The sequence below is a fragment of the Nansenia antarctica genome (assembly GCF_963989245.1).
Source record: "Nansenia antarctica genome assembly, chromosome: 12".
Lineage (NCBI taxonomy): Eukaryota > Metazoa > Chordata > Actinopteri > Argentiniformes > Microstomatidae > Nansenia > Nansenia antarctica.
In genome coordinates this window covers 14,257,032-14,283,562 of record NC_137682.1, presented here as the reverse complement: position 1 = coordinate 14,283,562, position 26,531 = coordinate 14,257,032, and the positions used below count along the sequence as shown (strand labels likewise).

Here is a 26,531-nt window from a genome sequence, read left to right as displayed (position 1 = left end):
GGTAACGTCGGGATCCTAGCAGCTAAGCTAACCCATCCAGTCAAGAAACGCAGGGGAGAATATATCGCTTGGTGAATTCGTATCGCTTCTGTTCCCCGTTATTTTTGACAGCTTTGAGATGGTAAGAATACATTTTTTTCATACAACAGCACCTTAATGACCTAATTCTTCCGTCAACTCGAGAGGGCTAACTGTTAGCTAGCTAGCTAGCACCCCAACCGAGACGTTGGGTGAATAATCCTGACTCATTGAACAAGGGGTGCCATTTTGCACTCGAACATGTTAGCTATGCTTTTTAAACCTCGCATGTATGTCCATCCTTCCCATGTTATAGGGCATTTTAGTGTTACAATAACTTGTAAACAACACGTAAAGACTACAATTTCGTGACAATGTTGGCAGCGTGACTCTGTGTACGTCGCTGCCCCTGGTAGATATCTGGCTAGCTAACGTTAGCTCATTTAGCTGGGTGGACTTGTTAGCTGATAGCTATTTTGCTAGCTCCTTTCTCTATCTTGGTTTAGCTAGCTAGCAAGCTGATCCATCTATGATGTTGCCAAGAAAGTTGCCTCACACAGCCACACAGGTTAGCTTGGTAAATAACCTACTGAACGTAGATCGTACCTACCTCCACCTCTACTAGCTAGCTAAGTGTTGGTGTGTAATCCAATGTATATCTGACTACAGACAATGGACAGACAGACACCTTTAGAGATAATGTGCTGTTCTGATTCCACATTCATTGTTGGGCACAGCACCTTTAAAGCTTTGCGTTAGGTTAGAGGCAGTTTTCTCGTCTTTGGACTTTTTCAGCTGATGAGTTTAAGGGAGCTAAAATGTTCTATTCACTTTTTTGTGTGTATTACTATAGCAACTACGTGGATGAAGCTGACCATTGACTTGTGATTTGTCCGATCAAACGCCAAAGGCCTTATAGTTATTGTTGCATATTGTATTAGCTTTGTTCCACCTAACATCAAAGCCAGTGTTTTATTAGTTGGTCTAATAACAGGTGACAGGACAGAGCCTACGACACACACACTATGCAAGCAGTATTTTATAGATTTGAGCCTCAAATGACAGATCTGAACAGGCTATTTATATATAAATGATAGATTTGAGAGTCTTCTGATCTAAAGACCGTTTGTCTACCATCGCGTTTGTCTGTAGTCATATGCCTGGAGGGTCAAATGTGGCAGAGGCAGGGAGACATGATGTTGTCAGTTTGTGGAATAACGGATTGTTGTGTTTTGAAAGTCAGGTAAGGCTAATAATAAGAGTCTAAATCTGGTTCTGTTGAATCGCTACAGCCCAACTGTGATGTTTTGCAAATGTAATGATAAACCATGATGTGTTCTAATGACAGACCTGTAGATCTAGGATTGGTTTAACAATTGGGGGGTTAGCAAAAACAGACTCCATCCATACACACTCTAGGGCTATGTAGAGTAACAGAGCAGCTAACTAACTTCCTCCCTTAAGGCTGCACTTCCTGTAGGAAACCAAGCTGCCTGACATTTAAATGTTTCTCAGACTGCGTCAGTGGCTCAGGCTGATTCGGCCTGCGGAAACATGTCTGCCTGACTTTATGAGAGTTGTGTGTGTGTGTTTCAATTTGTGTGTCAATTTAAGCATACGTGTTGTAGCCTACTGTGTGTGTGTGTGTGTGTGTGTGTGTGTGTGTGTGTGTGTGTGTGTGTGTGTGTGCCCAGTGCCCACCCTCCCTCCCTTTACCTTGGCTGACCTGTGTCTGTTTATTATGTGAGAGACGTACAGAACTGATGCTGCTGATTCGAAAATCAATCCGGGTGGGTTTGTGTGAGTGTGCGCTCGCCTGTGCTGCTTGGCTATCGAATGCTGAGCAAGAGGAATCAAAATCTGCTTACGCTAATGAAATGGCCTCACTCCTAGCAAGAGACCAGTTGAGTGGTTTCCAATACAGTGGTTTAGATGCGTGACAGAGTCAGTTCATCATAGACCCAGACTTCTACACAGGCCAAGTGTGTGGGTATTACCTGAAGTTTACCATGAGGCATTAATGATGTTCGTTCTACAGATCCTGTGAAAGTAGGCTAAGCCACTCTCATTGGTGAGATGATTAAACAGTTAAGGCTGGGATGGGATGTGCTTGGATTCTTGGTTGAGAACTGTGTCTTAAGAATGTCTATAGGGTAAATGTATGGGGATTGCATGGTTGAGAACTGTGTCAATGTCCCTAAGGTAATTGTAGGTTATTAGGTCAGTGAGTCTGGCCAGTCCCCCGTTTACCTTGGCTTGTGTAATCAGATTGAATGGACTGGGCTTTTTTCCCACAAACAGTACAGCTACCTCTTGCTGGCTGCTTGTTGTACACTAGGACACACTCTCACAGAACACACTCACACTAGACACACTCAGATGGGACACTCACACTAGACACACTCACAGAGGGGGACACACACTGGACACACTCAAACTAGACACACTCGCACAGGGGACACACACTAGACACACTCGCACAGGGGACACACACTAGACACACTCGCACAGGGGACACACACTAGACACACTCGCACAGGGGACACACACTAGACACACTCGCACAGGGGACACACAGTAAATGTTTGCCTGTCATTATATTTGTGATTTTGTTTACCGATCAGGGCTTGGGCACACAACTGTAAAACACAACTGTAGCCTAAAGCAGTTGCATAATGTGTTAAATATGTAGGCATCAAAGTGTACTTTGTGCAGTAGGTTCTGCATTTTGTTGACAGTCTAGTTGCACAGATTCTTCGGTGAGGAAACGGGCCAAGTGGTCGTTCCTAGAAATGGACAGTGGTCACATGACAGGGTTGTGAAAGGTACAGTAGGGTGATCTTGTGTCAAGTGGAACGTGGTGTGGTTGTTGTTTGTTGTTTATTGAAGGATCACACCCTGTTTGTAAATAAGTGTAACTCATTTCAGGTCAGATTGTCTAGGGCCTGCCCTGTATTTGTTTCAAATAGTGTTGGTTAGGATTGGGGAGGATAATGTGATCCTAGTTGTGTGGTTAGTTACAACAGGCAGAGTTGTTAGGCTTGCCCTCTCTGCTCAGGCCCTCTCACGACAGCAGGCACTGTAGGCCCAGACTTATATTAGACCAACATTCCACCGGCATTGTCTGCTCACAGTTGCCATGGTTACTAGGAGGGGAGCCCAGGTGAAGCTAGGCTATGGGCTGCTTTCAAATACTTTGAAGATGGAGCTTTTTTGTTGTCGTTGCTTAGGCCTACATTATGACTTAAGCTTGACCTCATTTGAAAACATCACAAAGTTCAAGGTATGGTAAAATTAATTTGATTTCATTTGATTTGATCACTTTATATTCAGTGACAGAGTACAAGTACTAAGACAACTAAACCAATCTAACCAGATTATAAATGTAGACAGTGCATGGTATGATACGTTTATTACTAGGGGTGTAACGGTTTACATATTCGTACCGGAAATCTTCGGTACGGGCCGTTCGGTTCTTGCGATACAGCGTTGTACTGCACGTGCAAAACTTTTTTTCCTTTTTTTCTTTTCTTTGAAGTAATCTCAGGTGCTGCGCTAGTAAATTTGCTCACACTGGGTTCAACGTCATAGAGCCACCAAGTAATTTGATTGGACTAGAGGCATGCCAAGGAGTGGTGATCAGATGTCCAGAGCGATTTCCAGTACGCATGCGCGCGCACAGAGATAGTCAGTAGTTTTACCAGTCGTTATGGTGAACGCAGTCCAACTACAGCTGGAGGTTCCTCCAGCATCCCTTAAATCTCTGGTTTGGGAACATTACGCTTTCGCAGTTACATACAAGGATGATGGACAAAGACAGGTGGTTCAGACCAAAGCTGTATGCCGGCATTGTTCAACTATGTTCGGGTATGCGGCTGGCAGCCTGGCAATACATCAAACTTGCTAACCCATTTGAGTCGGCATCATGAATCATGATCCGAATGTAAATATCACCGGTACAAAAAGAAAGAGTGAAGTGCAAACCCAGCTCCCCATGGCATTTAAGCAACCACTCGTTAACAATTCAGACCGGGCCAAAGCCATAACAAAATCAGCGGACATGTGACCATACTCCGTTGTCGAGAACATAGGATTTAGACACATGCAGCCTTGATAAAAGGTGGTGATGTTCCTTTCCTTTATGCCTAGCGAAAAAGGAAGGCGTCTTCAGTTCCAAATACAGACAGTTTTCAGTGTTTAGTTTTTTGGGTGGCTAAGTCTGGTCCTCGATGGCTGTAGTGCTGGCAGGCTTTGGTTCCAACCCAGCCCCCATACTCCGATTCAACTAATCGACCTATCATCAAGAGAACATTTGGAGGGAGTGACTGAAGCCTGTCTCTAGACTGAGGAAGTTAATTTAAACTTGTTAAAATCAGTGTGTTGTTATAGCTGTCTTGCCTGAAACGCTTGCGACGGCAGGGTTCAGCAGTTGACTGACAGAGAGAAAATGAGAGGTGGGGAGAGAGGGGGGGGGGCGGAATAAAATCCTGACCTGGTGTGTGTGTGTGTGTGTGTGTGTGTGTGTGTGTGTGTGTGTGTGAGAGTATACTAGACAGCCCTGTATTGTATACACCTGTCTGATCTTGAAGTTTTGAAAAAGGGGGTTATCAAGATCAGTAAAAAGTGGCTGAAGTATAGTTTTGATGCAGATCAAGAAGTAGGCCCAGCCTAAGAAGGAGATTGTAGGGGCTAGGGATTGATTTGGGATGTTGTGTCACATCTGTCATCGTTGTGTGTAGTTTGTTGCAGTATGTGAGCAGCTCCTGGCATGCCTACACACCGATGACAGTCACAGAATGACAGTCACAGAGACGTTGAAGTCTGACGTCAGTCATTTCAATAGTACTAGCTTGTATTCCGTAAATGTAATGTGTACTTCCTCATCACCACTCTGGTCTGTCCACCCACAGAACGTGCGCAGTATTCGCTCTTGTCAAGAACAATGCAAGAAAACGTGTGGGCAGCCCCTGTCAGGTCTGTGCACGGGCCACACAAGACCAGCACACGAGACCGTCCCTGAGCCGCAAACATCAATGCCAGCAGCAACTGACACAGACACAGAACATTATTCAACTGATAAAACAATGCCCGCTATAGAAGCAGGCATTTCTTTAATTAAGGCTAAAGTGTATAAACTGCGGTAACCTTAATGGGTAGCAACATCGTTATTTTGATTGTATTTATATTGTTGTGCCGTATTGGGTACCCATAGTGTCATTTATTACGATTCTGTGCAAATCCTTTTTATTATTTATGACAAGATCCTTATATGCCTAACTGTTGAAAATATACTACATGAATAGTTTCAATATGGCTCCAATATTTAATTGTATTTCTTCAACAACCTTTTTGTCATGAATAATATCTGTAGTGACGCTGTGATGTCTAAAGGTTCTTTACCCAAATAACACAAGTTTCCAAGTAAGTAATACCCTACGTTTGCAACCGAAGCCATAAGTCTTGTAGCCTAATGATTTTATATTTATTTGCTAAAACAACAAAAGGCCTATCAGGGGCTGATTAGATCTAATGTCAATCGCTAGAGAACAGTAATAGTTACCTTGTTAGTAACATAATGCTAAATCGTATGGAAACTTACCCATATCTTCAGATATCAAACACTTATTGCTGTAGGATGTGTCCAACGCATCGATTGCAAAATAACAGTAAAATGTAGGCTACGTTGTAGAAAGTTGCATAAATATGTGTCTATATGAACCCCTCAAAAAAAGTTCGGAAACACTTTTTTTGTTGATTATTCCTCCCCTTTAATAATACCAATTGGTATTGTATTTTATATCGTTGGAAAGCCTGATTAGTCACCTTTACAACGAGGTACAACTTGTAAGGATCATGCATTCGTGGAATGAGCAACACAGCTAAACGTGTGGGTAGCGGCCCAAAAATATTTGCCAAAATCCCCTATATTCTTCTGTTGGTATTCACTCTCGTTTTGAGTTGCTTGGTGGATTGGATGATTGCACTCTCCCACAGTAATAAGGAAAAAACAACACATATTGGCCATTTTTGCACTTTATTAATTTTACATTGTCAGGGACCTCAGTAGTGTGTGGAAGATCCATACGCAGTCACAACAGCTTGGCACCTCCTCCTCATGCTGGTCACCAGCCTGGTCACACACTGCTGTGGGACGGCATCCCATTCCTCAACTAGGATTTGACGCAAGTCAGCCAACGTGGTTGCGTTGGTCACTCTGGCACGTACAGCGCATTCAAGCTGATCCCACAAGTGTTCAATTGGGTTGAGGTCTGGACTCACGGCAGGCCATTCCACCCTCTCCACTCCCAAATACTGGAGGTGCTCTGTGATGATCCTGGCTCTGTGGGGGAGAGCGTTGTTATCCTGGAGGATGGAGTTAGGTCCCAGATTCTGGAGATATGAGATCGCCACTGGCCCCAGAATATCATTCCTGTCAATTAGGTGCCATTCAGGTGCACCTGTGACTGACATACACCTTCCAGCACTTGAAGCTCAAAACGAGAGTGAATACCAACAGAAGAATATTGCAGGGGAATTTGGCAAAAAAAATTGGGCCGCTACCCACACGTTTAGCTGTGTTACTCATTCCATGAATGTATGATCCTTACAAGTTGTACCTCATTATAAAGGTGACCAATCAGGCTTTCCAACTATATAAAATACAATACCAATTGGTATTATTAAAGGGGAGGAATTGAAAGTTATATTATAGTTGGAAGTTTGGAACTCGATTCATCATCACAAACTGTAATATTACAACATCATGACAATCATTCCTTCATCATTGCAGCATTTCTATTATGGCTATATTACTGTCTTGCAGTAGCTAGTTGGAACCATTGAGAACATAAACCATAATTAGGCTACATGTAGTGGCCTATACTGTTCAGAGAATCTAATATAATGTACAGTACTGTAGCCTGTTTGCAGCTGTTACTATCAGTTTTCCACCTGCTCACACATTCTCTGCACTTGCCCAGGCTGGTGTAGGCCGCTGTCATATGACATCTGCACTTTATAGAAGTATGAGAAATGCTTCTATCGTGCCATCTGGGCAATAAACAAAAATGACGGTGACCAGCTGTAGAACAATACTGACTCTGCCATTGGAATTACATTGGGAATTGTCTTTTGGGACAGAACTACAAGTGAGAACGACAACGGGAACCACGAGTGGCCACTAGGTTTTGCGGCGCGCATACACACACACACACACACACAGTAAACAAGTGACGAATGCTGCTGATGTGTGTGTCTGTATCCAAATATAGCAGCAAACTCTATATGAGTCATAAACACACAACAGTACTACACACACACACTTACAAGCATAGACATATATACACACTATCAAACTATCAGACTCAAGACAAAGACACACCCAAACTTAGGCTGTGTGTGCGAGGCAGGCAGGGCTTGTCAACAGTGGCAGGAAGTAAACAGTTCAGGTCACATCACATCCTCAGTGGGCGTGTACACACACACACACACACGCACAAATCACGTCCTTAGCTATCGGCCTTAATGACAGTAAATGACCACAGACGGCCTGTCCCTTCTAAATATAGCTGCTCTGCCTGCCTGTCAACAACAATAAGCTTCACCTCTCTCTCTCTCTCTCTCAACAGGGTAGAGTTGATGATGTTGCAACGTTTCATTTCTTCCCATGCATCCTGTTATTCATATTCACCATCTCATGTATCGCTGTGTGCAATAGCATGAGGCCTTCATCATTGCGTTCACCAAACCCACTGCTACCGTCACAGCTACATCTAGGCCTTGGGTTGGTACCGGCACAGCTACATCTAGGTCTTGGGTTGGTACCGTCACAGCTACATCTAGGCCTTGGGTTGGTACCGTCACAGCTACATCTAGGCCTTGGGGTGGTACCGTCACAGCTACATCTAGGCCTTGCGGTGGTACCGTCACAGCTACATCTAGTCCTTGGGGTGGTACCGTCACAGCTACATCTAGGCCTTGGGGTGGTGGCGATGGTCAGGACCAGCGCTGCGCTAGGAAACCTCCCAGGGAGCGGACTGTTTCTGTCCCCGAACTCCGGCCTCCCTCAGAGGAGACTGGGGGAAAGGACCAGTCGGTCGAGCGAAGTGGACTAATCTGTCATTAGCCCAGTGACGTCAGGGTCCAGTTTAATAGTTGAGTCTAGGGCCAGTCTGACTGCCAGCAGTGAGAAGGGATAAAGCATAGTATTAAAGACCTATAATATATAGGCACTACGAGGTTGACCAGGGTCCTCCTGCGCAAGAGAGGATGAAAGTGATCATCGCAGTTAGATGAGATCAAATCAAAACTGAAATTATGGCTGATCGATAACCAATCATGTGACCACAGACCCAAAACCTTTTTCTTTCTTTCATTTTTTTTATGTTGTAATGTTTTTATTTCCTGTAGTTCTGTTTTATGTGATTTTACTTTTTTTTTTTTTTTTTGTACACCTGAGGCTGTATTTCCCCAGTGGATTTACCTGCCCAGGGACTGCTGATGTAATTTAGCTACCCAGCTAATTCAGGGAGAGTCAATGACTGTCCATTGTCCCTTTTAGATAAACGAATACAAAAAAGAGGTAGTTCTACTCTAGCTGTTTGTTTTTGGTTAAAGGGTTTTTGGTATTTTTCGTATTTTCTAGCATGACCAAGGTTGTATGGTGCATTCAAGTGCTCCTCCGATACTCTGATCTTCCCACCAATACTTTAATGGGGGTGAGATGGATTAATGAGATGGATCTCAGAAGTGAGTGGGAAATAATAATAATAATAATAATAACGTTTTCCTGAGGAGCACTTGAATGCTTTAGTAATGATGTCAGTAAGACAAATGAAGTCAAATACTTGACCTCACTGTGTTTCTCTCTCGCTACCTTCCAGGTGGTCTGGTGAAGGGGTGGTGGCAGCAGCGTGGTGTAGGATTTGCAGACAGAGCCACCTGGGCGTGTGGAGGGGGAGTGCACCTAGTTGAACCCTGAGCCCAACTTACTGAACACCCACCGCCTGCCTACCGATGGACGACTCACTCTGAGACTGATAACGGAGAGAAACGACCAGAGAAGAGAGGAGAGGACATCAGAGAGGAGAGGAACAGCTCGGCGCGGGTGGAGGAGAGGATAGGAGGGACGGCGCCATGTCGTCCAACAGGACCCCCAACCCACACGGACTGAAGCAGATCGGGCTGGACCAGATCTGGGATGACCTGCGAGCGGGGATCCAACAGGTGTACACGCGCCAGAGCATGGCCAAGGCACGCTACATGGAACTCTACACGTATCTGACATGCTAAAGGGGGGGGGGGGGGTTTACCTGTGAACTGTTATTTTGGGGGGGCAATTTGGGACGTTTCTAGGGCACTGTCACTCATATATATATACAAACATTTATTGTTGTATGGTTTGAATATTTCGGGGCGGCTGTGGCTCCGGAGATTCTTTAGGGGTAAAATAGCGCCCCCGCCACCACGTCGACGCAATGCCGCAATTGCAGTTAAAAATTACAGAAATCTACAGAGTGCAACGCTTGTAGAAAATATTACCGTCAGAGTTTGGCCGCCTCATAATTCTCTATGCAGGAAAAACCCTGTGTTTCCATCTCCTGGCTCTATGGTAGATCCCATGGCAGTGTTTACATCTCCTGGCTCTATAGTAGATCCCATGCTGAAGGTGCGAGTTTCAGTTGAAGCTGAAGAGATTGGAGGCATACATGGCTATTAAGAGGAGTCAGCTAAAGTTGCAGAAAGGTGAACTAACTAGAAAGTTAACACTAGCGTGTAAACTGACTGGTACAGCTCAGGAAATCTGGTCTTGGAAGACAGCCTCGACACTTGAAACATAAAAAAATACTGCTCTAATTGACACGGTGGCGTAAGATATTCTGCCTGAAGATATACGCTCTAATGCGTGCAAGGGGTATTAGCATCATGCCTTTTTTCTGTTCTGCATTATTGTTATGTTAATGCTAATTTAAGTATTCAGAATCAGAAGGAGAAATTCATGATGATTAATACCAGATTAAATGAGATTTGTCACTGTTAAAGGTGGGTTTTTTTGTATTTTAGATCCATGGCTGCCTTTGTGAATGTCGCACACATAAAAAAAAACGATTATTCGTTCATAGCACCCACCGATTATTCGAATATGAAGTTAAATATTTAGTTATGCACATCCCTAATGCTTACCTCCCAAGCCCCTGTACAGAGGAAGCAGTGTGTGGGGTGTATCGCAGTATCATTGTGGCTCGGTTGTCTATTGCCCTGTAGAACGACAACTCTGGGTCACATGCAGACGGTCAAAGTACTGAAATCACAAACCAGGATAGAGGAAACACACCGGACAACACCGTCATGGTGGGGCCGGCTCCTTACGCAAGCACCCTGTTGATGCCAATCTCTCTAGGTTGTTACGGACAGAGGGAGTGTTTCCTGAACGCAGAGCCGAATTTCCACTTGTGTCGTGCCTCCTAGGCTAGGAAATGTACATGACACTCACAGTGCTAGACTGCCGGGCGTCATGTTATCAACATCAGATCCACTTGACTAGTCGAGCCGTCTTAACACTGTTGACTTAGCTTAGCCCACTTGGGCCCTTCCACAGGTAATGTACATGTCTCCACCCTGAAGATGAAGACAAATACCTAACATTCCTCCTGCTCAAGCTTCATGCGTCACAGAATCCGACATACTTTTTCCCCACTCAATCAAGCAGCAGAAATGGTATTTGTTTGAACAGGTTTGGGCAAGCGATGCAGTTACAGTACAGACGGAGCTAATAAAGCCATGCTAACGCCTGCTTCTGTTAGCATTTTAGCTAGCTTAACTCTTTTTTTTAATTATTATTGGGAGCCGGAACTGAGGACCATTGTTCTTGTATAAAGAAAGGGATTCTTTTCTTTTTTTTCTGAGTGGTGCAGTCCCACTCATATATTTCTTTTTATTGATAGAGACAGTAGAGATTTGACAGAAGGATGGGTGAGAGAGAGAGAAAAGAGAAGGGATGACATGCAGGACATGGACATGGTCCGCAGGCAGAATCGAACCGGGAACCCTGCGGGTTACGTGGTCGGCGCTTAACCCGCCACGCCACCTGAGCGCCCCCAGGAATCATATTCTTTAAAGAGAAGTCATTGAACAGAATTTGTATCTCCAATTGTTTGTTGCGTTTGTCGCCTTAACCCCCCCCCCTCCCTACCAGACATGTATATAACTACTGTACCAGCGTGCACCAGTCCAGCCAGGGCCGGGGGTCTGGTCCCCCCACCAAGCCCTCCAAGAAGACCACCACTCCTGGGGGGGCTCAGTTCGTAGGCCTGGAGCTCTACAAGAGACTGAAGGAGTTCCTCAAGAACTACCTGACCAGCCTGCTCAAGGTGAGACTACAGCATGTTTGTTTCCCATCCCTAGGCTCCTCCCCCTCCACCGTTCATAGACACCTGATAGACGTCTGATACGAAGAGAGAGGCTCAATTACAATTGACCGTTTGCCTGCGTTTACTTTCTTTCTCTCCTGTTACTTTTCTTTACACGACCAATGCTCCTTTTCTCCCTCTCGATGTCTCTTTCGCTCTTTATTTTTTCCATCCATCCATCCACCCACCCCTTTCTCCCTTCTTTATTTCAAATCTCTCCCTCTTCTCTCAAACCCATCGCTGCCACTCCCCCCCACCCAACCTCATTCTCTCCCTCCCTCGATCCCCTCTTTTTCTGCCCAGGACGGGGAGGACCTGATGGATGAGTGTGTGTTGAAGTTCTACACCCAGCAGTGGGAGGACTACCGTTTCTCCAGTAAGGTCCTGAACGGGATCTGTGCCTACCTCAACCGCCACTGGGTCAGACGGGAGTGTGACGAGGGACGCAAGGGCATCTACGAGATCTACTCGGTGAGGGAGCGTCAGGGTTCCCGCGCTGATCTGATGTCATTACCTCAATCCTTCTACTTAGTATGAGTGATCCATCACTATTTGTTTGTACATTGACTTTGGTGAAAGTGAAATGTCCTAAAACATTTTAATGAATGCTCATTTACACTTACACACATAATGAGCTCTGAAATCTGAAAACCTCCTTTACCCCGCTTTCTCTTCCTCTCTCACACACCAACCCCCCTCTCTCTTTTCTCAGTTGGCTCTGGTGACGTGGCGGGAGTGTTTATTCCGACCCCTAAACAAACAGGTGGGTGTGTGACGTCACAGCATGACGTGACTGTCTGACTCTGTCTCACTCTAGAGACCACCCCCCCCCCCCCCCCCGACCACATCCATCTGCCTCACTGCAGTAGTAATGCAGTTAAAATCATCCATTGGATTAAGCTTTCCCCCACGGTTCATTCACTAATACTGCTCCCTCGTCTCTCTCCCTCGTCTCTCTCTAGGTAACAAACGCAGTCCTGAAGCTGATAGAGAGAGAGAGGAACGGAGAGACCATCAACACCAGACTCATCAGTGGGGTGGTGCAGTCCTATGGTATACACACACCCCTACACTACATCCCTACACACTACATCCCAATTCACACCAGATATACACACCTTTAGTAATCTCAACCCCTTTTTCCTAGGGCTTCAACAATCCTACCACATTCTCAGACTCCTTAGATAATACATAGCAGTTTCATTCTCGATGGTACAAATTTGACTTGAGCAGAATGCCATTGTGTTGGTAACCGTGTGTGCGTTTGTTGGCTGTCCCCCCTGCAGTCGAGCTGGGCCTGAACGAGGAGGATGCGTTTGCCAAAGGCCCGACACTGTCCGTGTACAAGGAGTACTTTGAGTGCCAGTTCCTGACGGACACGGAGCGCTTCTACACGCGGGAGAGCACAGAGTTCCTACAACAGAACCCTGTGACAGAGTACATGAAGAAGGTAAGAAAGAGGGAGATGTGTCTGGTAGTGTGTGTGTGTGTGTGTGTGTGTGTGTGTGTGTGTGTGTGTGTGTGTGTGTGTGTGATGCTCCTGGTCTGTCCAGGTCTGTCTTATGAGATCTATATCTCTTAGGTTAACTGGGATAACTTCCCAGCGATCTACAAGTATTTATGGGGTTCTCCTAATTAATCAATTTAAACCAACAGTTGCAGTATTTTCATCATTTGTTCTTAAATTTTTGTCACTGATCCAGTGGGCCTCTGGCTTGGAAAATGTACTGGCGCGTAAGGGTTTGAAAGCCATGACCGGTCCAGTGGGTAAATGGCATTGTCAAACCGTGAGTGTGCGCGTGTGTGTGTGTGTGTGTGTGTGTAGGCAGAGGCTCGTCTGCTTGAGGAGCAGAGGCGTGTACAGGTGTACCTACATGAGAGCACTCAGGACGAGCTGGCCAGGAAGTGTGAGCAGGTCCTCATAGAGAAACACCTGGAGATCTTCCACACGGAGTTCCAGAACCTTCTGGACGCTGACAAGAACGAAGGTGCGTGCGTGCGTAGCCCCATACCCCTCTAGTCTATTCCATCTAGGCTGTATGGATTGTTTTGGTTCCGTCTATCTGTCTGTCTGTACTCATGCACACCTCTCCCTCTCTCTGTCAGACCTGGGGCGGATGTACAACCTAGTGTCTCGGATCACTGATGGCTTGGGCGAGCTGAAGAAGCTTCTAGAAACACACATCCACAACCAAGGGCTGGCCGCCATCGAGAAATGTGGAGAAGCTGCTCTCAACGTACGTTCTGAGTATCACCACCATACCCAACAGTCTGTAGCCAGACTTGTGTAGCGTGTTATCCAATGTACACGTTCTGCATACGAAACCCTGTCTGTCTCCGTCCCATCTAGGACCCTAAGGTGTACGTTCAGACCACCCTGGACGTGCATAAGAAGTACAACGCTCTCGTCATGTCAGCTTTCAATAACGACGCCGGGTTTGTCGCTGCACTCGACAAGGTTTGTGCTTCCACACCCGCTGCATCTGATTGGATTTAAGTTTATTTTTAGTTTTTTTATTTGATGTATTTAGTAGGGATAGTTTGGCCACCGAAATTATTTGGCAGAAAAATAGCACACAAAAAAAGGCACATTCGGTGTTCGGCCGAATGTGTGAAAAGGCTGAATGTTTACCGAATACAAGACGTTTTTGTTATGACATGATCAAACAGTGCAAGCAACCCGTGTTGTTCTGTGAATGAGACGAGCATTGAGTGAAGACTGCCTACTGCCAAGTCATATAATTACAGCAAACATGTCGGCGGTTTGGCATCTGCTCTCTGAACGTCAACGAGAGGCACGTTCCGACATTAACACTTCCGTTTTCGTTTTCGCGACTTCAAAATAAAAGCGCGAGCTAAGCGATCACTGGAAACTGATGGGATCACAGTATTATGTGACAACTGCTGGTGAAAAGGGTAACAAGCCGGAAGCCGATTTAAAAGTTCAGACTTTTATTTAGAAAAATGTAAATATATTTCACCATTGTTGAAAATCAATGACACTTGCTAGTCAACTAACAATAAACTAAAACAGAAAAAAACTGCCGGTACACACTCTATATTCGGTATTCGGCCAAGTGTTTCCTTAATGCGTTTCCTTAATGTGTTTCCTTAATCTCCCCAGGCGTGTGGCCGTTTCATCAACAACAACGCCGTCACTAAGATGGCCCAGTCGTCCAGCAAATCACCTGAACTACTGGCCAGATACTGTGACTCTCTGCTCAAGAAGAGGTGTGTGTGTGTGTGTGTGTGTGTGTGTGTGTGTGTGTGTGTGTGTGTGTGTGTGTGTGTGTGTGTGTGTGTGTGTGTGTGTGTGTGTGTGTGTGTGTGTGTGTGTGTGTGTGTGTGTGTGTGTGTGTGTGTGTGTGTGTGTGTGTGTGTGTGTGTGTGTGTGTGTGTGTGTGTGTGTGTGTGTGTGTGTGTGTGTGTGTGTGTGTGTGTGTGTGTGTGTGTGTGTGTGTGTGTGTGTGTGTGTGTGTGTGTGTGTGTGTGTGTGTGTGTGTGTGTGTGTGTGTGTGTGTGTGTGTGTGTGTGTGTGTGTGTGTGTGTGTGTGTGTGTGTGTGTGTGTGTGTGTGTGTGTGTGTGTGTGTGTGTGTGTGTGTGTGTGTGTGTGTGTGTGTGTGTGTGTGTGTGTGTGTGTGTGTGTGTGTGTGTGTGTGTGTGTGTGTGTGTGTGTGTGTGTGTGTGTGTGTGTGTGTGTGTGTGTGTGTGTGTGTGTGTGTGTGTGTGTGTGTGTGTGTGTGTGTGTGTGTGTGTGTGTGTGTGTGTGTGTGTGTGTGTGTGTGTGTGTGTGTGTGTGTGTGTGTGTGTGTGTGTGTATTGTGTGTTGCTCTGAGGTATGGACCGTGAGCGTGCGTGCGTGCGCGCGAGTGTGTGTGTGTGTGTTAGTGAGAGAGAGTGACAGACACACACTATATATATATATATATATACACACTATGTATATCCAGAACCTTTTGAAAGAGACTGTGTGTGTGTGTGTGTGTGTGTTGTTCTGCAGTTCTAAGAACCCAGAGGAAGCAGAGTTGGAGGACACACTCAACCAAGTGGTGAGATCCCCAAGCCACACTCTGGACCCTGTCCTACAGAAGCCCCACACAGCCACACTCTGGACCCTGTCCTACAGAAGCCCCACACAGCCACACTCTGGACCCTGTCCTACAGAAGCCCCACACAGCCACACTCTGGACCCTGTCCTACAGAAACGCCACACAGCCACACTCTGGACCCTGTCCTACAGAAACCCCACACAGCCACACTCTGGACCCTGTCCTACAGAAGCCCCACACAGCCACACTCTGGACCCTGTCCTACAGAAACGCCACACAGCCACACTCTGGACCCTGTCCTACAGAAACCCCACACAGCCACACTCTGGACCCTGTCCTACAGAAACGCCATCTACTGTTTCCTTTTCTTAACATGATGATGATGCAACAACACCCTGATTTCATCAGTCAGCCTCATGTCATGTCTCACAGCCTGGTGGCTGAGGAACACCGGTTGAAACTGTTATTTGTTTTCCTTTTCATGTTTACATCAGAGTGCGGATAAGCTACTAACTTGTCTTTTTCTCCCTCTCCCTCTCCCTCTCCCTCCCTCTCTCTGTCTCTGTATCTGTCTCTCTCCCTCTCTGTCTCTCTGTGTCTCTCTCTCTCTCTCTCTCTCTCTCTCTCTCTCTCTGTGTGTCAGATGGTGGTGTTTAAGTACATAGAGGACAAGGACGTGTTTCAGAAGTTCTACGCCAAGATGCTGGCCAAACGCCTCGTCCATCAGAACAGTGCTAGTGACGACGCGGAAGCCAGTATGATCTCCAAACTCAAGGTCTGTACACGCACACATATACAACATACGTACACACACACACACACAACATACGTACACACACAAACAAACTAACAAACCAGTATGATCTCCAAACTCAAGGTCTGTACATATACACACACACATACAACATACGTACGTACACACACACACACAAACAAACCAGTATGATCTCCACAGCCCACATTTAAGGTGTATTTACACACACACACACACAGAATTCCTGTTTGAATTCGTTCCCTCTCTCTCCCTCCTCAGCAAGCGTGTGGGTTTGAGTACACGTCCAAACTGCAGCGCATGTTCCAGGACATCGGAGTCAGCAAAGACCTCAACGAACAGTTCAAGAAACACCTGACCAACTCTGAACCCCTTGACTGTAAGAGAGACATCCACACTAGAACTCACTGTACACACACACAAACACACACACACACACACACACACACACACACACACACACACACACACACATCTCAGAAACACCAGACCAACTCTGAATCCCTCGACTGTAAGCACAGAGACATCCAAACCATACACACACCATTAGGGCTGCACCAACAACAACAAAAAATTGCGATGAATCTAACGACTATTTTTTCAATTAGTCGATTAATCTAACGACTAAATTATCGATTATTCTAAAGATATTTTTTTTATTACTCGATTAATAACAATGAATTTACCCAAAATAAATATTAAAAACTTCTCTTAAAAACAAACAAATGTAACAAGAAACAAAGTATGCAAAAAATTGCCCAGTCTTAACTGGTAATCTCTGCTTTACAGATCAATATAAAATCTCTCCAAAATTTTTTTTTAAAGCAAGAGCTTGTTCAATTCAAGTAAAAGGAATAGTGCAGTCATCTGGGGTGTGCATGGATTTGGGTTCCTTTGGTGGAATACGTCCTCCACACTGATTTGCCTCATCCTGAAAAAAAGACACAAAGCACATTAGAATAATAGAAAGAAAGATTTAGAAGAAGAAAGAAAGATTTTTATTTTTATTTTTTATTAATAGACACTGGAGAGACAAGGGGGCACTCGAGAGACAGTACAAGGGGGGCAGTCGAAGTCTTAGGAGGCATAGTATGGGGGAAAAGCAGGTGTCCTAGGAGACACAGTGCTGGGGGTAGTAATGTCTCAGGAGGAGCAGTTAAGGTGTAGTCTGAAGAGATGGGCCTTCCGTCTCCGACGGAAGATGGGTAGTAGGGCAGTTCATTCCACCAGCTTCAACTGTTCGTGCATAGCAGTTGTAATAATAACTTTAATTTATATAGCGCCTTTCAAAAAACCCAAGGACGCTTTACAAGGGAATGATCGGACAGACAAAACGGAAAACAAACAAGCAAAACTGAAACAATGACTAGGGGCCTAAGGGCCTTGGAGAACAGATGTGTTTTGAGGGCTAATTTGAAGGAGTCCAGGGTGGGGGCGTTGTGGATCACTATGGGGAGGGAGTTCCAGAGGGTAGGTGCGGCCACGCTGAAGGCTCTGTCCCCAAAGGTCCGTAGGTTGGTGCGGGGGGTGGATAGCAGGCCCATGTCTGCGGACCGCAGGTTCCGGGAAGGGGTATGCTGGGGGGGAGGTCAGTTAGGTACTCCTGTTATAAGCCATTTCAGATTTGCCAAGCTTACAGAGCACCACATTGTTTGGTCTCTGCCTAATATACTCCCACACTGTAGTTCAGATGAGCGTGAATCCATGCTTTCACTGGGCACAGCCCATCTTACCGCTTTGCGACGCACCGACACGTTATGCAAATCAACGTATTTCCATAATCGATTACGTTGACGAGTCGCCCCAGCCCTGCACACCGTACACACACACACACACACATTTCAGAAACACCAGACCAATTCTGCACCCCTGGACTGTACAACACAAAGACATCCACAACACACACAACACACAGATGGAATCTGTGGAGGGGGGATTGTGATCGTGTCTGTGTGTCTGTGTGTCTGTGTCTTTACAGTGGACTTCAGCATCCAGGTGTTGAGCTCGGGATCCTGGCCCTTCCAGCAGTCCTGCACATTCGCTCTGCCCTCTGAGGTGAGTCACAAAAACCTCATCAGCCCTGTCAGCACATCACTCCTCCACCATATGTACCCTATAACACCTCTCACAACCTCAGAACCATAGAACAGCAAACCACACAACACAAAATTTCCAGTTTTTATTGGATCGAGACACTAGAGATAAGGATGTAAGGAGGAGAGGTTATGTCAGCAGGGCATGGGCCAGGATTCGAACCCATGCCGACATGGGCATATGTGTGCACTGTAGGCCATGGAGCTAGACCACTGTGCATCACTCCTCCACCATATGGACCCTATATAACCCCTGTCACAACTTCATCACCGCAGACCAGCAAACTTGACCCACACCATATCTAGATCAACAGTGTCCCAAACCTATCACGGTTCATGTATCAGCCCCAATAGCAACTGAATATCAAATCTCCCTTCCGTTACAACGTCTTACTGTCACATCGTAACATCTCAGTGTCTCCTAAGCAGTCCCATATTAACTATGAACCAGCTTTCAGAACCTTTTTATCGTACTGACACGATTTACATTCTACGTTGTATCTGTTAACGGTTCCCCCCCTCTCGCTCTCTCTCTCTCCCCCCACCCTCCCTCCTTCACCTCCCCCCTCCTTCCCTCCTCCCCTCCCTCTCTTCTGTCTGGTCAGTTGGAGCGTAGCTACCAGAGGTTTACAGCCTTCTACGCCAGCAGGCACAGCGGCAGGAAGCTCACCTGGCTCTACCACCTGTCTAAAGGAGAGCTGGTCACCAACTGTTTTAAAAACAGGTACGAGTCGCCCCCTAACCTAACCGCCGGCTCCGGGTCAGAACCAGGGGCGGATGGCGGAGGTAGACATCGGAGGACGGTCCTCATTCTGTCAACACGTAGAACTGAATGAGGAGACACATGTTTGATACCATTCCTGATTCCATCCCATGCAGTACAATGATCCCGTTCTCTACCTCCACCAGCCTCCCCGGCCTTCAATAGCCTTCAGCATTAGGGATGGGGAAACAAAGGTTGTGGAAAGACTAATCTGGTCCGAGATAATGATAATAATAATAATAATAATAATAATAATAATAGTAATAATAACTTTTATTTGTATAGCGCTTTTCCTGCAAAAGTTGCAGCTCAAAGTGCTCCAATCGTTATAGAATCATAATTAAATTATTTAGTCATTTAAAAGGCAATATTAAAAAGATGGGTTTTTAGTCTAGACTTGAACATATCTGCTGAGGTTGCATCCCTAATGTAAACTGGCAGTGCATTCCACAATCTGGGTGCATAAAATGAGAATGCAGCCTCACCTAATCTCTTCTTTTGTACATGTGGTACACAGAGAAAACCAGATGTGTGGCTTTGGATCAAATTGTCTACTAAATAAGTGAACAGTAGTAGTATTACTACTCTAACCTCGTTCCCCAGGCTGTTGCACACAGAGCCTCAACCCTTCTATTTGGTAAACAAAGGCCAAGTTTGACGTGTTGTTGGTTCTTTTACGTCTTTAATGACTGGTCCTGGGTCAGACATGGTTAACATGGAGATTGAGGTTGAGGGTAATCTGATCCTTGGCTGAAAGCCTCTTGTATCATACCACACAGTGTTTGATGTTCCATCTCTTGGTGCTGTGTGCAGGTACACTCTCCAGGCCTCCACCTTCCAGATGGCCATTCTGCTGCAGTACAACACAGAAGACTTGTACACTGTCCAGCAACTCACTGACAGCACACACATAAAAACTGTGAGAATTAGTGTCTCTCTCTCTCTCTCTCTCTCTCTCTCTCCCCCCCCTCTCTCTCTCTCTCTCTCTCCCCCCCCCCCTCTCTCTCTCTCTCTCTCTCTGGCAGGTTTGCCCTTGTTGATGTAAGAGTGTAACAGAGGTCATAAGGAGATAAGAGGAGATACTTACAACTGTATGAGAGGGCCTCTTCTGAGCTGGAGCAATAGTGAGGGCCTTTTGATTGGGAGACGGGCGACAGCAGGGGCCCCTAATTTGCCGTGGGGGGGGGGGTGTCAGGCAAGTTGTGGAAATGGCAGTGGTTGTTGCAATCAAGGAAAAAGTCTCGGTCTCTAACAACCTCCACGCTCTGGAACAGACTCAACTTGTTAGACCCCCCCCCCCCCCCCCGTTTGGTTTCTTAAGAGCTAGACAGGACAGCTGTCAGTACAGGAGGGAGGGGGTCAAGGAGTCACTGCATTCTGCCTACAGGCAGCCCAAAGAGCGTTGTATCAACAGGACCTCAGCAGGAGGGGTGGGGGGCCATGGGCGTCACTGTGCAGGACGGGGGGCCAGGGAGAGGGGGCCAGGGGACCGGGGGGCTGGGGATACAACATGCATCTGTTGGGATCATTGAGGGGGGGGTTGAGGCACAGGAGGGCTCGACTTGATCCAACAGTGGGGAGGGAATGTCCTTTTTCTGTGGGCAGGATAAGATGATTGGCTCTTCTGGTGTTTAGCTATGCTAGGCTAGAGGATTTGTTTGGGGTGCTGATTTAATGCATTTCTGTATTGACTGACTGGTCACCATAAAGGCTTTTTTAGAATTCAAATTCTCTCTCTCACACCCCCCCCCCCCCCTCTTGCCCTATCTTGCCCTCTGTCTCAAGGGCTCTCTCTATCTGTCTGTAAACTGGGAGTACTTTCCACCATCTCTGGCTGGGAGTGTTGGAGCTAATGGCATCAACGTGTTGCATATGACCTGTGATCTGGCTCTGAGAGTGAATGTGTCTTGTGTTTGTTTTGTTCCAGGACATCCTGGTTCAAGTGTTGCAGATCTTGTTGAAATCCAAATTGCTGGTAAGTGCAGATTTTCACCTGGCTCAATATTTGTTATGGGAAAAAGAAACTATGTTATACCACCGGAGTCCACTAGAGGGCTCTGAACTCTGCATCCGACTCAGTAACAGTGCCATTATACTGCAGAGGAATGCTGACGTCTCTGTGTCTGTGTCAGGTCCTGGAGGATGAGAGTGCCAACGTAGACGAGGCCGACTTCAAACCAGAAACCCTGGTCAAAGTCTTCCTGGGATACAAAAAGTGAGTGGTCTCTCTAGGTGGGGTAGTAGGGAGGAGGGCATTTCAGATTATTTATCCATTCAGAAACCTACGCAGGATAACTCTCCTTGGGAATCCAGCACCTCGTGTGGTGTTATTTTAGGGGGGGGGGGGGGGGGTCAGGTTTAGGGCTTATTAGAAGGACACTGCCCAGGAAACAAAGAGTCCAAAAGACGTCCTCAGGGAAGCCAGAATGTGGGTTCAGATGACGTCTTTCTTTCTTATAAGACGTCCTAAAGATGTCATCTGGACGTCCTAGAAAGACGTCATCTGAACCCACATTCTGGCTTCCCTGAGGACGTCTTTTGGACTCTTTGTTTACTGGGTGGTGCGTAGACACAAGTCTCAAGATGTGTGTTCAGCCTTTGGTTGAGCCTGCCGCTGTTACTCAGCGCTGTACAAATACAATTAGATCAATCAGCCAGCTGACACGTCGACAGCAGCAGATGGTCAGGATGTGTAGTGAGATGCGTTGTGGGTAATGGAGTTTGCGTGTGGGCGTTTGCAGTAAGAAGCTGCGCGTCAACATCAACGTGCCGATGAAGACGGAGCAGAAGCAGGAACAGGAGACCACGCACAAGAACATCGAGGAGGACCGCAAACTCCTCATACAGGTACACACACACGCACACGCACACATCTGTCTGTGAATTAGCCTGTCTTCATAGGCATTTGTAAATCATGCTCATACACGTGCGTGTGCGTGCGTGTAGGCTGCCATCGTTAGGATCATGAAGATGAGGAAGGTCCTGAAACACCAGCAGCTCCTGGCTGAGGTCCTGAACCAGCTCTCCTCTCGCTTCAAACCCAGAGTCCCTGTTATCAAGGTAATGTACACACACACACACACACACACTAAACCAACATGCACTCATACTCACGTGCGGATGGGAGTGCCACTTGTATTTCACCAAATGTAGTGTTTTCTCATGGTCTCTAATCGTCTCTCTCTCTGCGTGTGTGTCTCTCTCTTTTTCTCTCTCTCTCTCTCTTTCTCTCTCAGAAATGCATTGATATCCTGATAGAGAAGGAGTATCTGGAACGAGTGGATGGAGAGAAGGACACATACAGCTACCTGGCCTAAGCACCTCCCTCCCTTTTCTTTTTCTGTTTTTCTTTTCTTTGTTGTTTTTTTATGTCTCAGTAATAAAGTGTGGATCTTATGACTAGTGGACATGTTGTGAGGAGTGTGTGTGATCAGGGTGGTACACACACAGATGAAGGGAAAGGGTTGTGGTCTCACACTCATACAAACACCCGCCGTGTGTGACCTCATAGTCGTGAGAGATGGACTCTGGCTCTCGCCCTTCTGGCAACGAGTGAACCCCTTAGAACAGGAAATCAACAACACACACACACACACTCCCCCTGATCTGAACTAACCTGCTCAGGACACACTGTCTCTCTCTCACACATACATACATACACACATTCTTGTTTTGATATGTAAATATGAACACAAACGTCTATACCCCCCCATCCCTCGCGTAGCACTAAAAATGTAATGAATCAGACAACCAATCAGATGAGACCTGCACCCAGGGTTACTGCATGCTATTGGCTCCCTGCAAAACACAGTGGCAGAATGAGGACAGGAGTCCTCCAGCTGCTGGGCTGCTAACATCCAGATGCAAGTCAAAGAGGATGGCGGACCCACTCCAATCAGAGGAATGGAACAAGAACCCCCCTTGTCATTTATGTATGTCAGCGAAGCAGCACTTCTGGAGAGTATGGAGGCTGTTGTCAGGCCTAACAGGGAGCTGCCCGATCCCAGACCGACCTATAGCTCCTCCCCCTCTGGGCACTTGTAGACATCAGAGAGGGTTAGGTAGGTCATGTGGTGAATGTTCTACCTAGCCTGGCGTATGAACGAGCAAGGCAGAACGACTGCCACATTGCTTATGTCTTATCAGACCCTCTCAGATCTACACTAGTAGTGTACACTAGGGGTTCGTGTGGGGTTGGGCATGCGTTACCTGTATCGTTACTGCGAGGAGAACCATTTGTATAGTGTGATTCATTTTTTAAATGTGTGATAAATAAAAAGGAAAGGTTTCTCTATTTCTGCCTCGTCAGACTATCATTTCTAATCGGAGACCGGTTACTTTGTTTGGATGCTTGTTTTATGCGGTTCCTTATCCCCTGCTTGAATGCACTTGTGAGTTACCCTGAATAAAGTGTCTGCTAAGTAATGAGAAAAGGTGCAAACGATATCAGATCATCGCCGTTTCAGCCAAATCCGGCGCCGTGTAACTTTGTTGATTACTTGTGGAGATCTGATATAATTGGATATGGAGTACAGAGATGTGTCATCACTTCTGAGTCCACGCAAACATTTGACATACATTTTTTCTGTCAGAAATCAGTGTTTAATGAATTCTTTCAGGAATTGTACAGATTGTCCCTTTTAAGTATCTCTTCAAGAATACAAGTCATAGCAAATTAGTGATTAATCTGGAAAGTTGTTGAACTGGCTTCACATTTTATTATATCACCACTGATACAATGCCTATGGCAAAATTCACAAGAAATGTTAAAGTGGACACAAATGTATGTGAGCTCCTCAGTACTCTATAGGTGTAAGCAACATGGCTTAGAGAAACTTACACCTTAACATCCAAGATTAGAACACAAGAGTGCTTTAGGCCAAGCAGGGAGACCCAAACAAAATGTCTCATAACCCAGTAAACAAAGAGTCCAAAAGACGTCCTCAGGGAAGCCGGAATGTGGGTTCAGATGATGTCTTTCTAGGACGTCCAGGTGACGTCTTATGGACTACAGAATCGTCTTCTTTTTTTTCATTTTTTTTATACTTTATTGCAGGGTTGTACATTACATTTCAAGTTCATTTCATACACTTTACAAGTTTTCTTCACTTGTCTAAGTTCATCCTGCATCATTTTTTATTTTTTTTAAAGAGAACAAAAAATAAAAAGATAAAGAATAAAGAATAGAGAGAAAATACAGAAAAAGAAGAGAGATATTATAAGGATAGAGATAGAAAAGTAAGAGATAAAAGGAGGGGGGTGGGATCGGTGAGGGGGGGGTTCTTCCTACTCATTCATTCGGTCCATTTACTCCAGCTCATAGTGAATTGCTCTTCACGGTTTCCCACTTTATAAGTAATTCTTTCCATTTCTTTTATCTCTTCAACAGTTTTTTTCCAATTATTAACAGATGGTGGGTTTAAGTCCAACCATTTACGTGTAATTTGCTTTAAAGCTGCAATACGTAATATAGTGTACAAATATTTATCTCCCTCCCTGTGTATATCTAATGGAATAAGACCGAGTATAATATTGACTGGATGTATAGGATTTTGTAAGGTAAATGTATTTTTTATTTTTACTTGAACTGCCTCCCAAAACCTTTTCAATTTAGGGCATGTATAGAAAATGTGTGTGTGATTGGCTTCTTGTTCCGTACATTTCCTCCAGCATTCTGCATTGCCTGTTGGCCTCTGTTTTGACAACATTTTCGGTGTTAGGAAGATCTTCATATTTATTTTCCAAGCAAATTCTTTCCAGAATTTTGATTGTGTTGTCTTAAATATTCTTTTGCATGCATCGTCTTCTTTTTGACACAACATGAGTTCTAATTTTTTTTTTTTATGGACAAACAACGCATCAGTGTGCAAAGACCTTACGACTGGGTCTATCTTTATGCAACTGGCCCCAGGAACTCAGATATGCTTTGACCGGAGGTCCGTTGACTCCGTTCTGATAATTCACCAGGAAGCAGGCCACACTGAACAGCTGGTTGATGCTTCCAGTGACGGAGAGGGGGATGACTGTATCAAACAGCTTGTTCTCCTTCACCCTCCTGATACACCTCTCCACATGGACCCTCAACCGTGCGATAGACTGCGTCTCTCGAATGTCTTTCTCGAGCATCTGGGTCCTCTCAGACAGGAAGGCCGGCCGGTACACCCTGCAGGAGACGAGGTCATCAACGAATAAGCCCTTGTCCACCATAATGGCCATGTCAGGGGTCAGGAGAGAGATTATTCCAGATTGTTTGAAGATCTCTCTATCACTCACTGAGCCTGCATAGAGGGCTGAAACAAAGGTAATGGCTCCATGTGGTGCCATTCCCAGCATGCTCTTGAAGGTGCAATGTGACGTGTGTGCTGAAAACACTTCGCTCGGCAAGAGGAGGGAGGAAGGTGTTTGGCAGCGGATCTCTGTGCAGCCGATCACGACTTGGGTGTCTGGGTACTTCAACTCGAACTCGCGCGGCAGCTGAGCTTTGACAGCTTCCGGTGACATCCACAGACACACTGACCCCAGCAGGTTGTAAAGGAAGTTGGCCCATGTGACGACAATCCTACTGGCTGTGGCGCGGCGAATGTGGAAGCGATGTCCTAGATCCCTCAGCGTCATGCCCACCGAAAGGTGCATCAGAAATAGCAACAGCTCGTCAACAGGTTCCAGTTTCTGTCAATAGAGGAAAAACAGACATCATGTTCTCATACTTAGACGATGCGCAACAGAACATAGCGGCCAACAGGTTGTAATTTAGCAGTTTTTAAAAGTGTGTCCAGACCAAAGAAGAAAACATACTGTTGCTCTTAAAGGAACAGGCTCCTCAAGGTCAGTAGAGGATACCTTAGCCCGGGTGACCCTCACCATTTTGGAGGTAGACAGCTCGATCATGCGCCAGAAGCACATGAAATGCTCATAGGTAGCAAACCTTAAGACACAAGCCAGAATACATGACGTGTTAGTTTCATTGTATCTACACAGTTGTTAGACTACAAGGATACATACGTTTGTTAAAGTATAGCCCAGTACTTATTATCTACTACGTGGGTGCGTGTGCGTGAGAGAGATGGGGGTGGAGAGACTGAACAGGTGAGTTAATTTGCCTGGGCCCTGGGGGGATTAATAAATGAAATGATCCATATCAGACATACCTGGTGTAAAACCGGATGTCCTCGTCGGAACCTGCGAATCGCCTCAGGCTGAACTTGGCCTGGAGCTGGACGGTCTCGAGCAGTTTCTGGAGCCTTTCTATTTCGCTCCTGAATGACTCGTTCTGGGCCAGGGCATCATCCAAAGCGGCAGGATTAGGAGCCACGCAATAGTCATGGTCTTGCAGGGTCTGGGTGAACCCTGGCCTGACTAACCCTGGCCTGACTAACCCTGGCCTGACTAACCCTGGCCTGGGTGCTGCTGGTTGGGCGAACTCGTTC

General features: G+C 46.0%; 1 protein-coding gene across 1 annotated transcript; it reads left to right on the top strand.

The window, feature by feature from the left end:
* cul1b (cullin 1b) lies at positions 1-23,328 on the top strand. The gene is made up of 22 exons (XM_080543427.1): positions 1-121; positions 8,901-9,293; positions 11,213-11,387; positions 11,730-11,897; positions 12,139-12,189; positions 12,389-12,479; positions 12,713-12,876; positions 13,252-13,414; positions 13,533-13,663; positions 13,777-13,884; positions 14,551-14,657; positions 15,428-15,476; positions 16,120-16,251; positions 16,510-16,627; positions 18,227-18,303; positions 18,947-19,065; positions 19,918-20,023; positions 21,032-21,079; positions 21,237-21,319; positions 21,846-21,951; positions 22,051-22,164; positions 22,341-23,328. Exons 2-22 carry the CDS (start codon positions 9,154-9,156, stop codon positions 22,419-22,421), a joined length of 2,331 nt encoding a protein of 776 aa, XP_080399553.1. The 5' UTR covers positions 1-121; positions 8,901-9,153; the 3' UTR covers positions 22,422-23,328.
* The last annotated feature ends 3,203 nt before the right edge of the window (positions 23,329-26,531 follow it).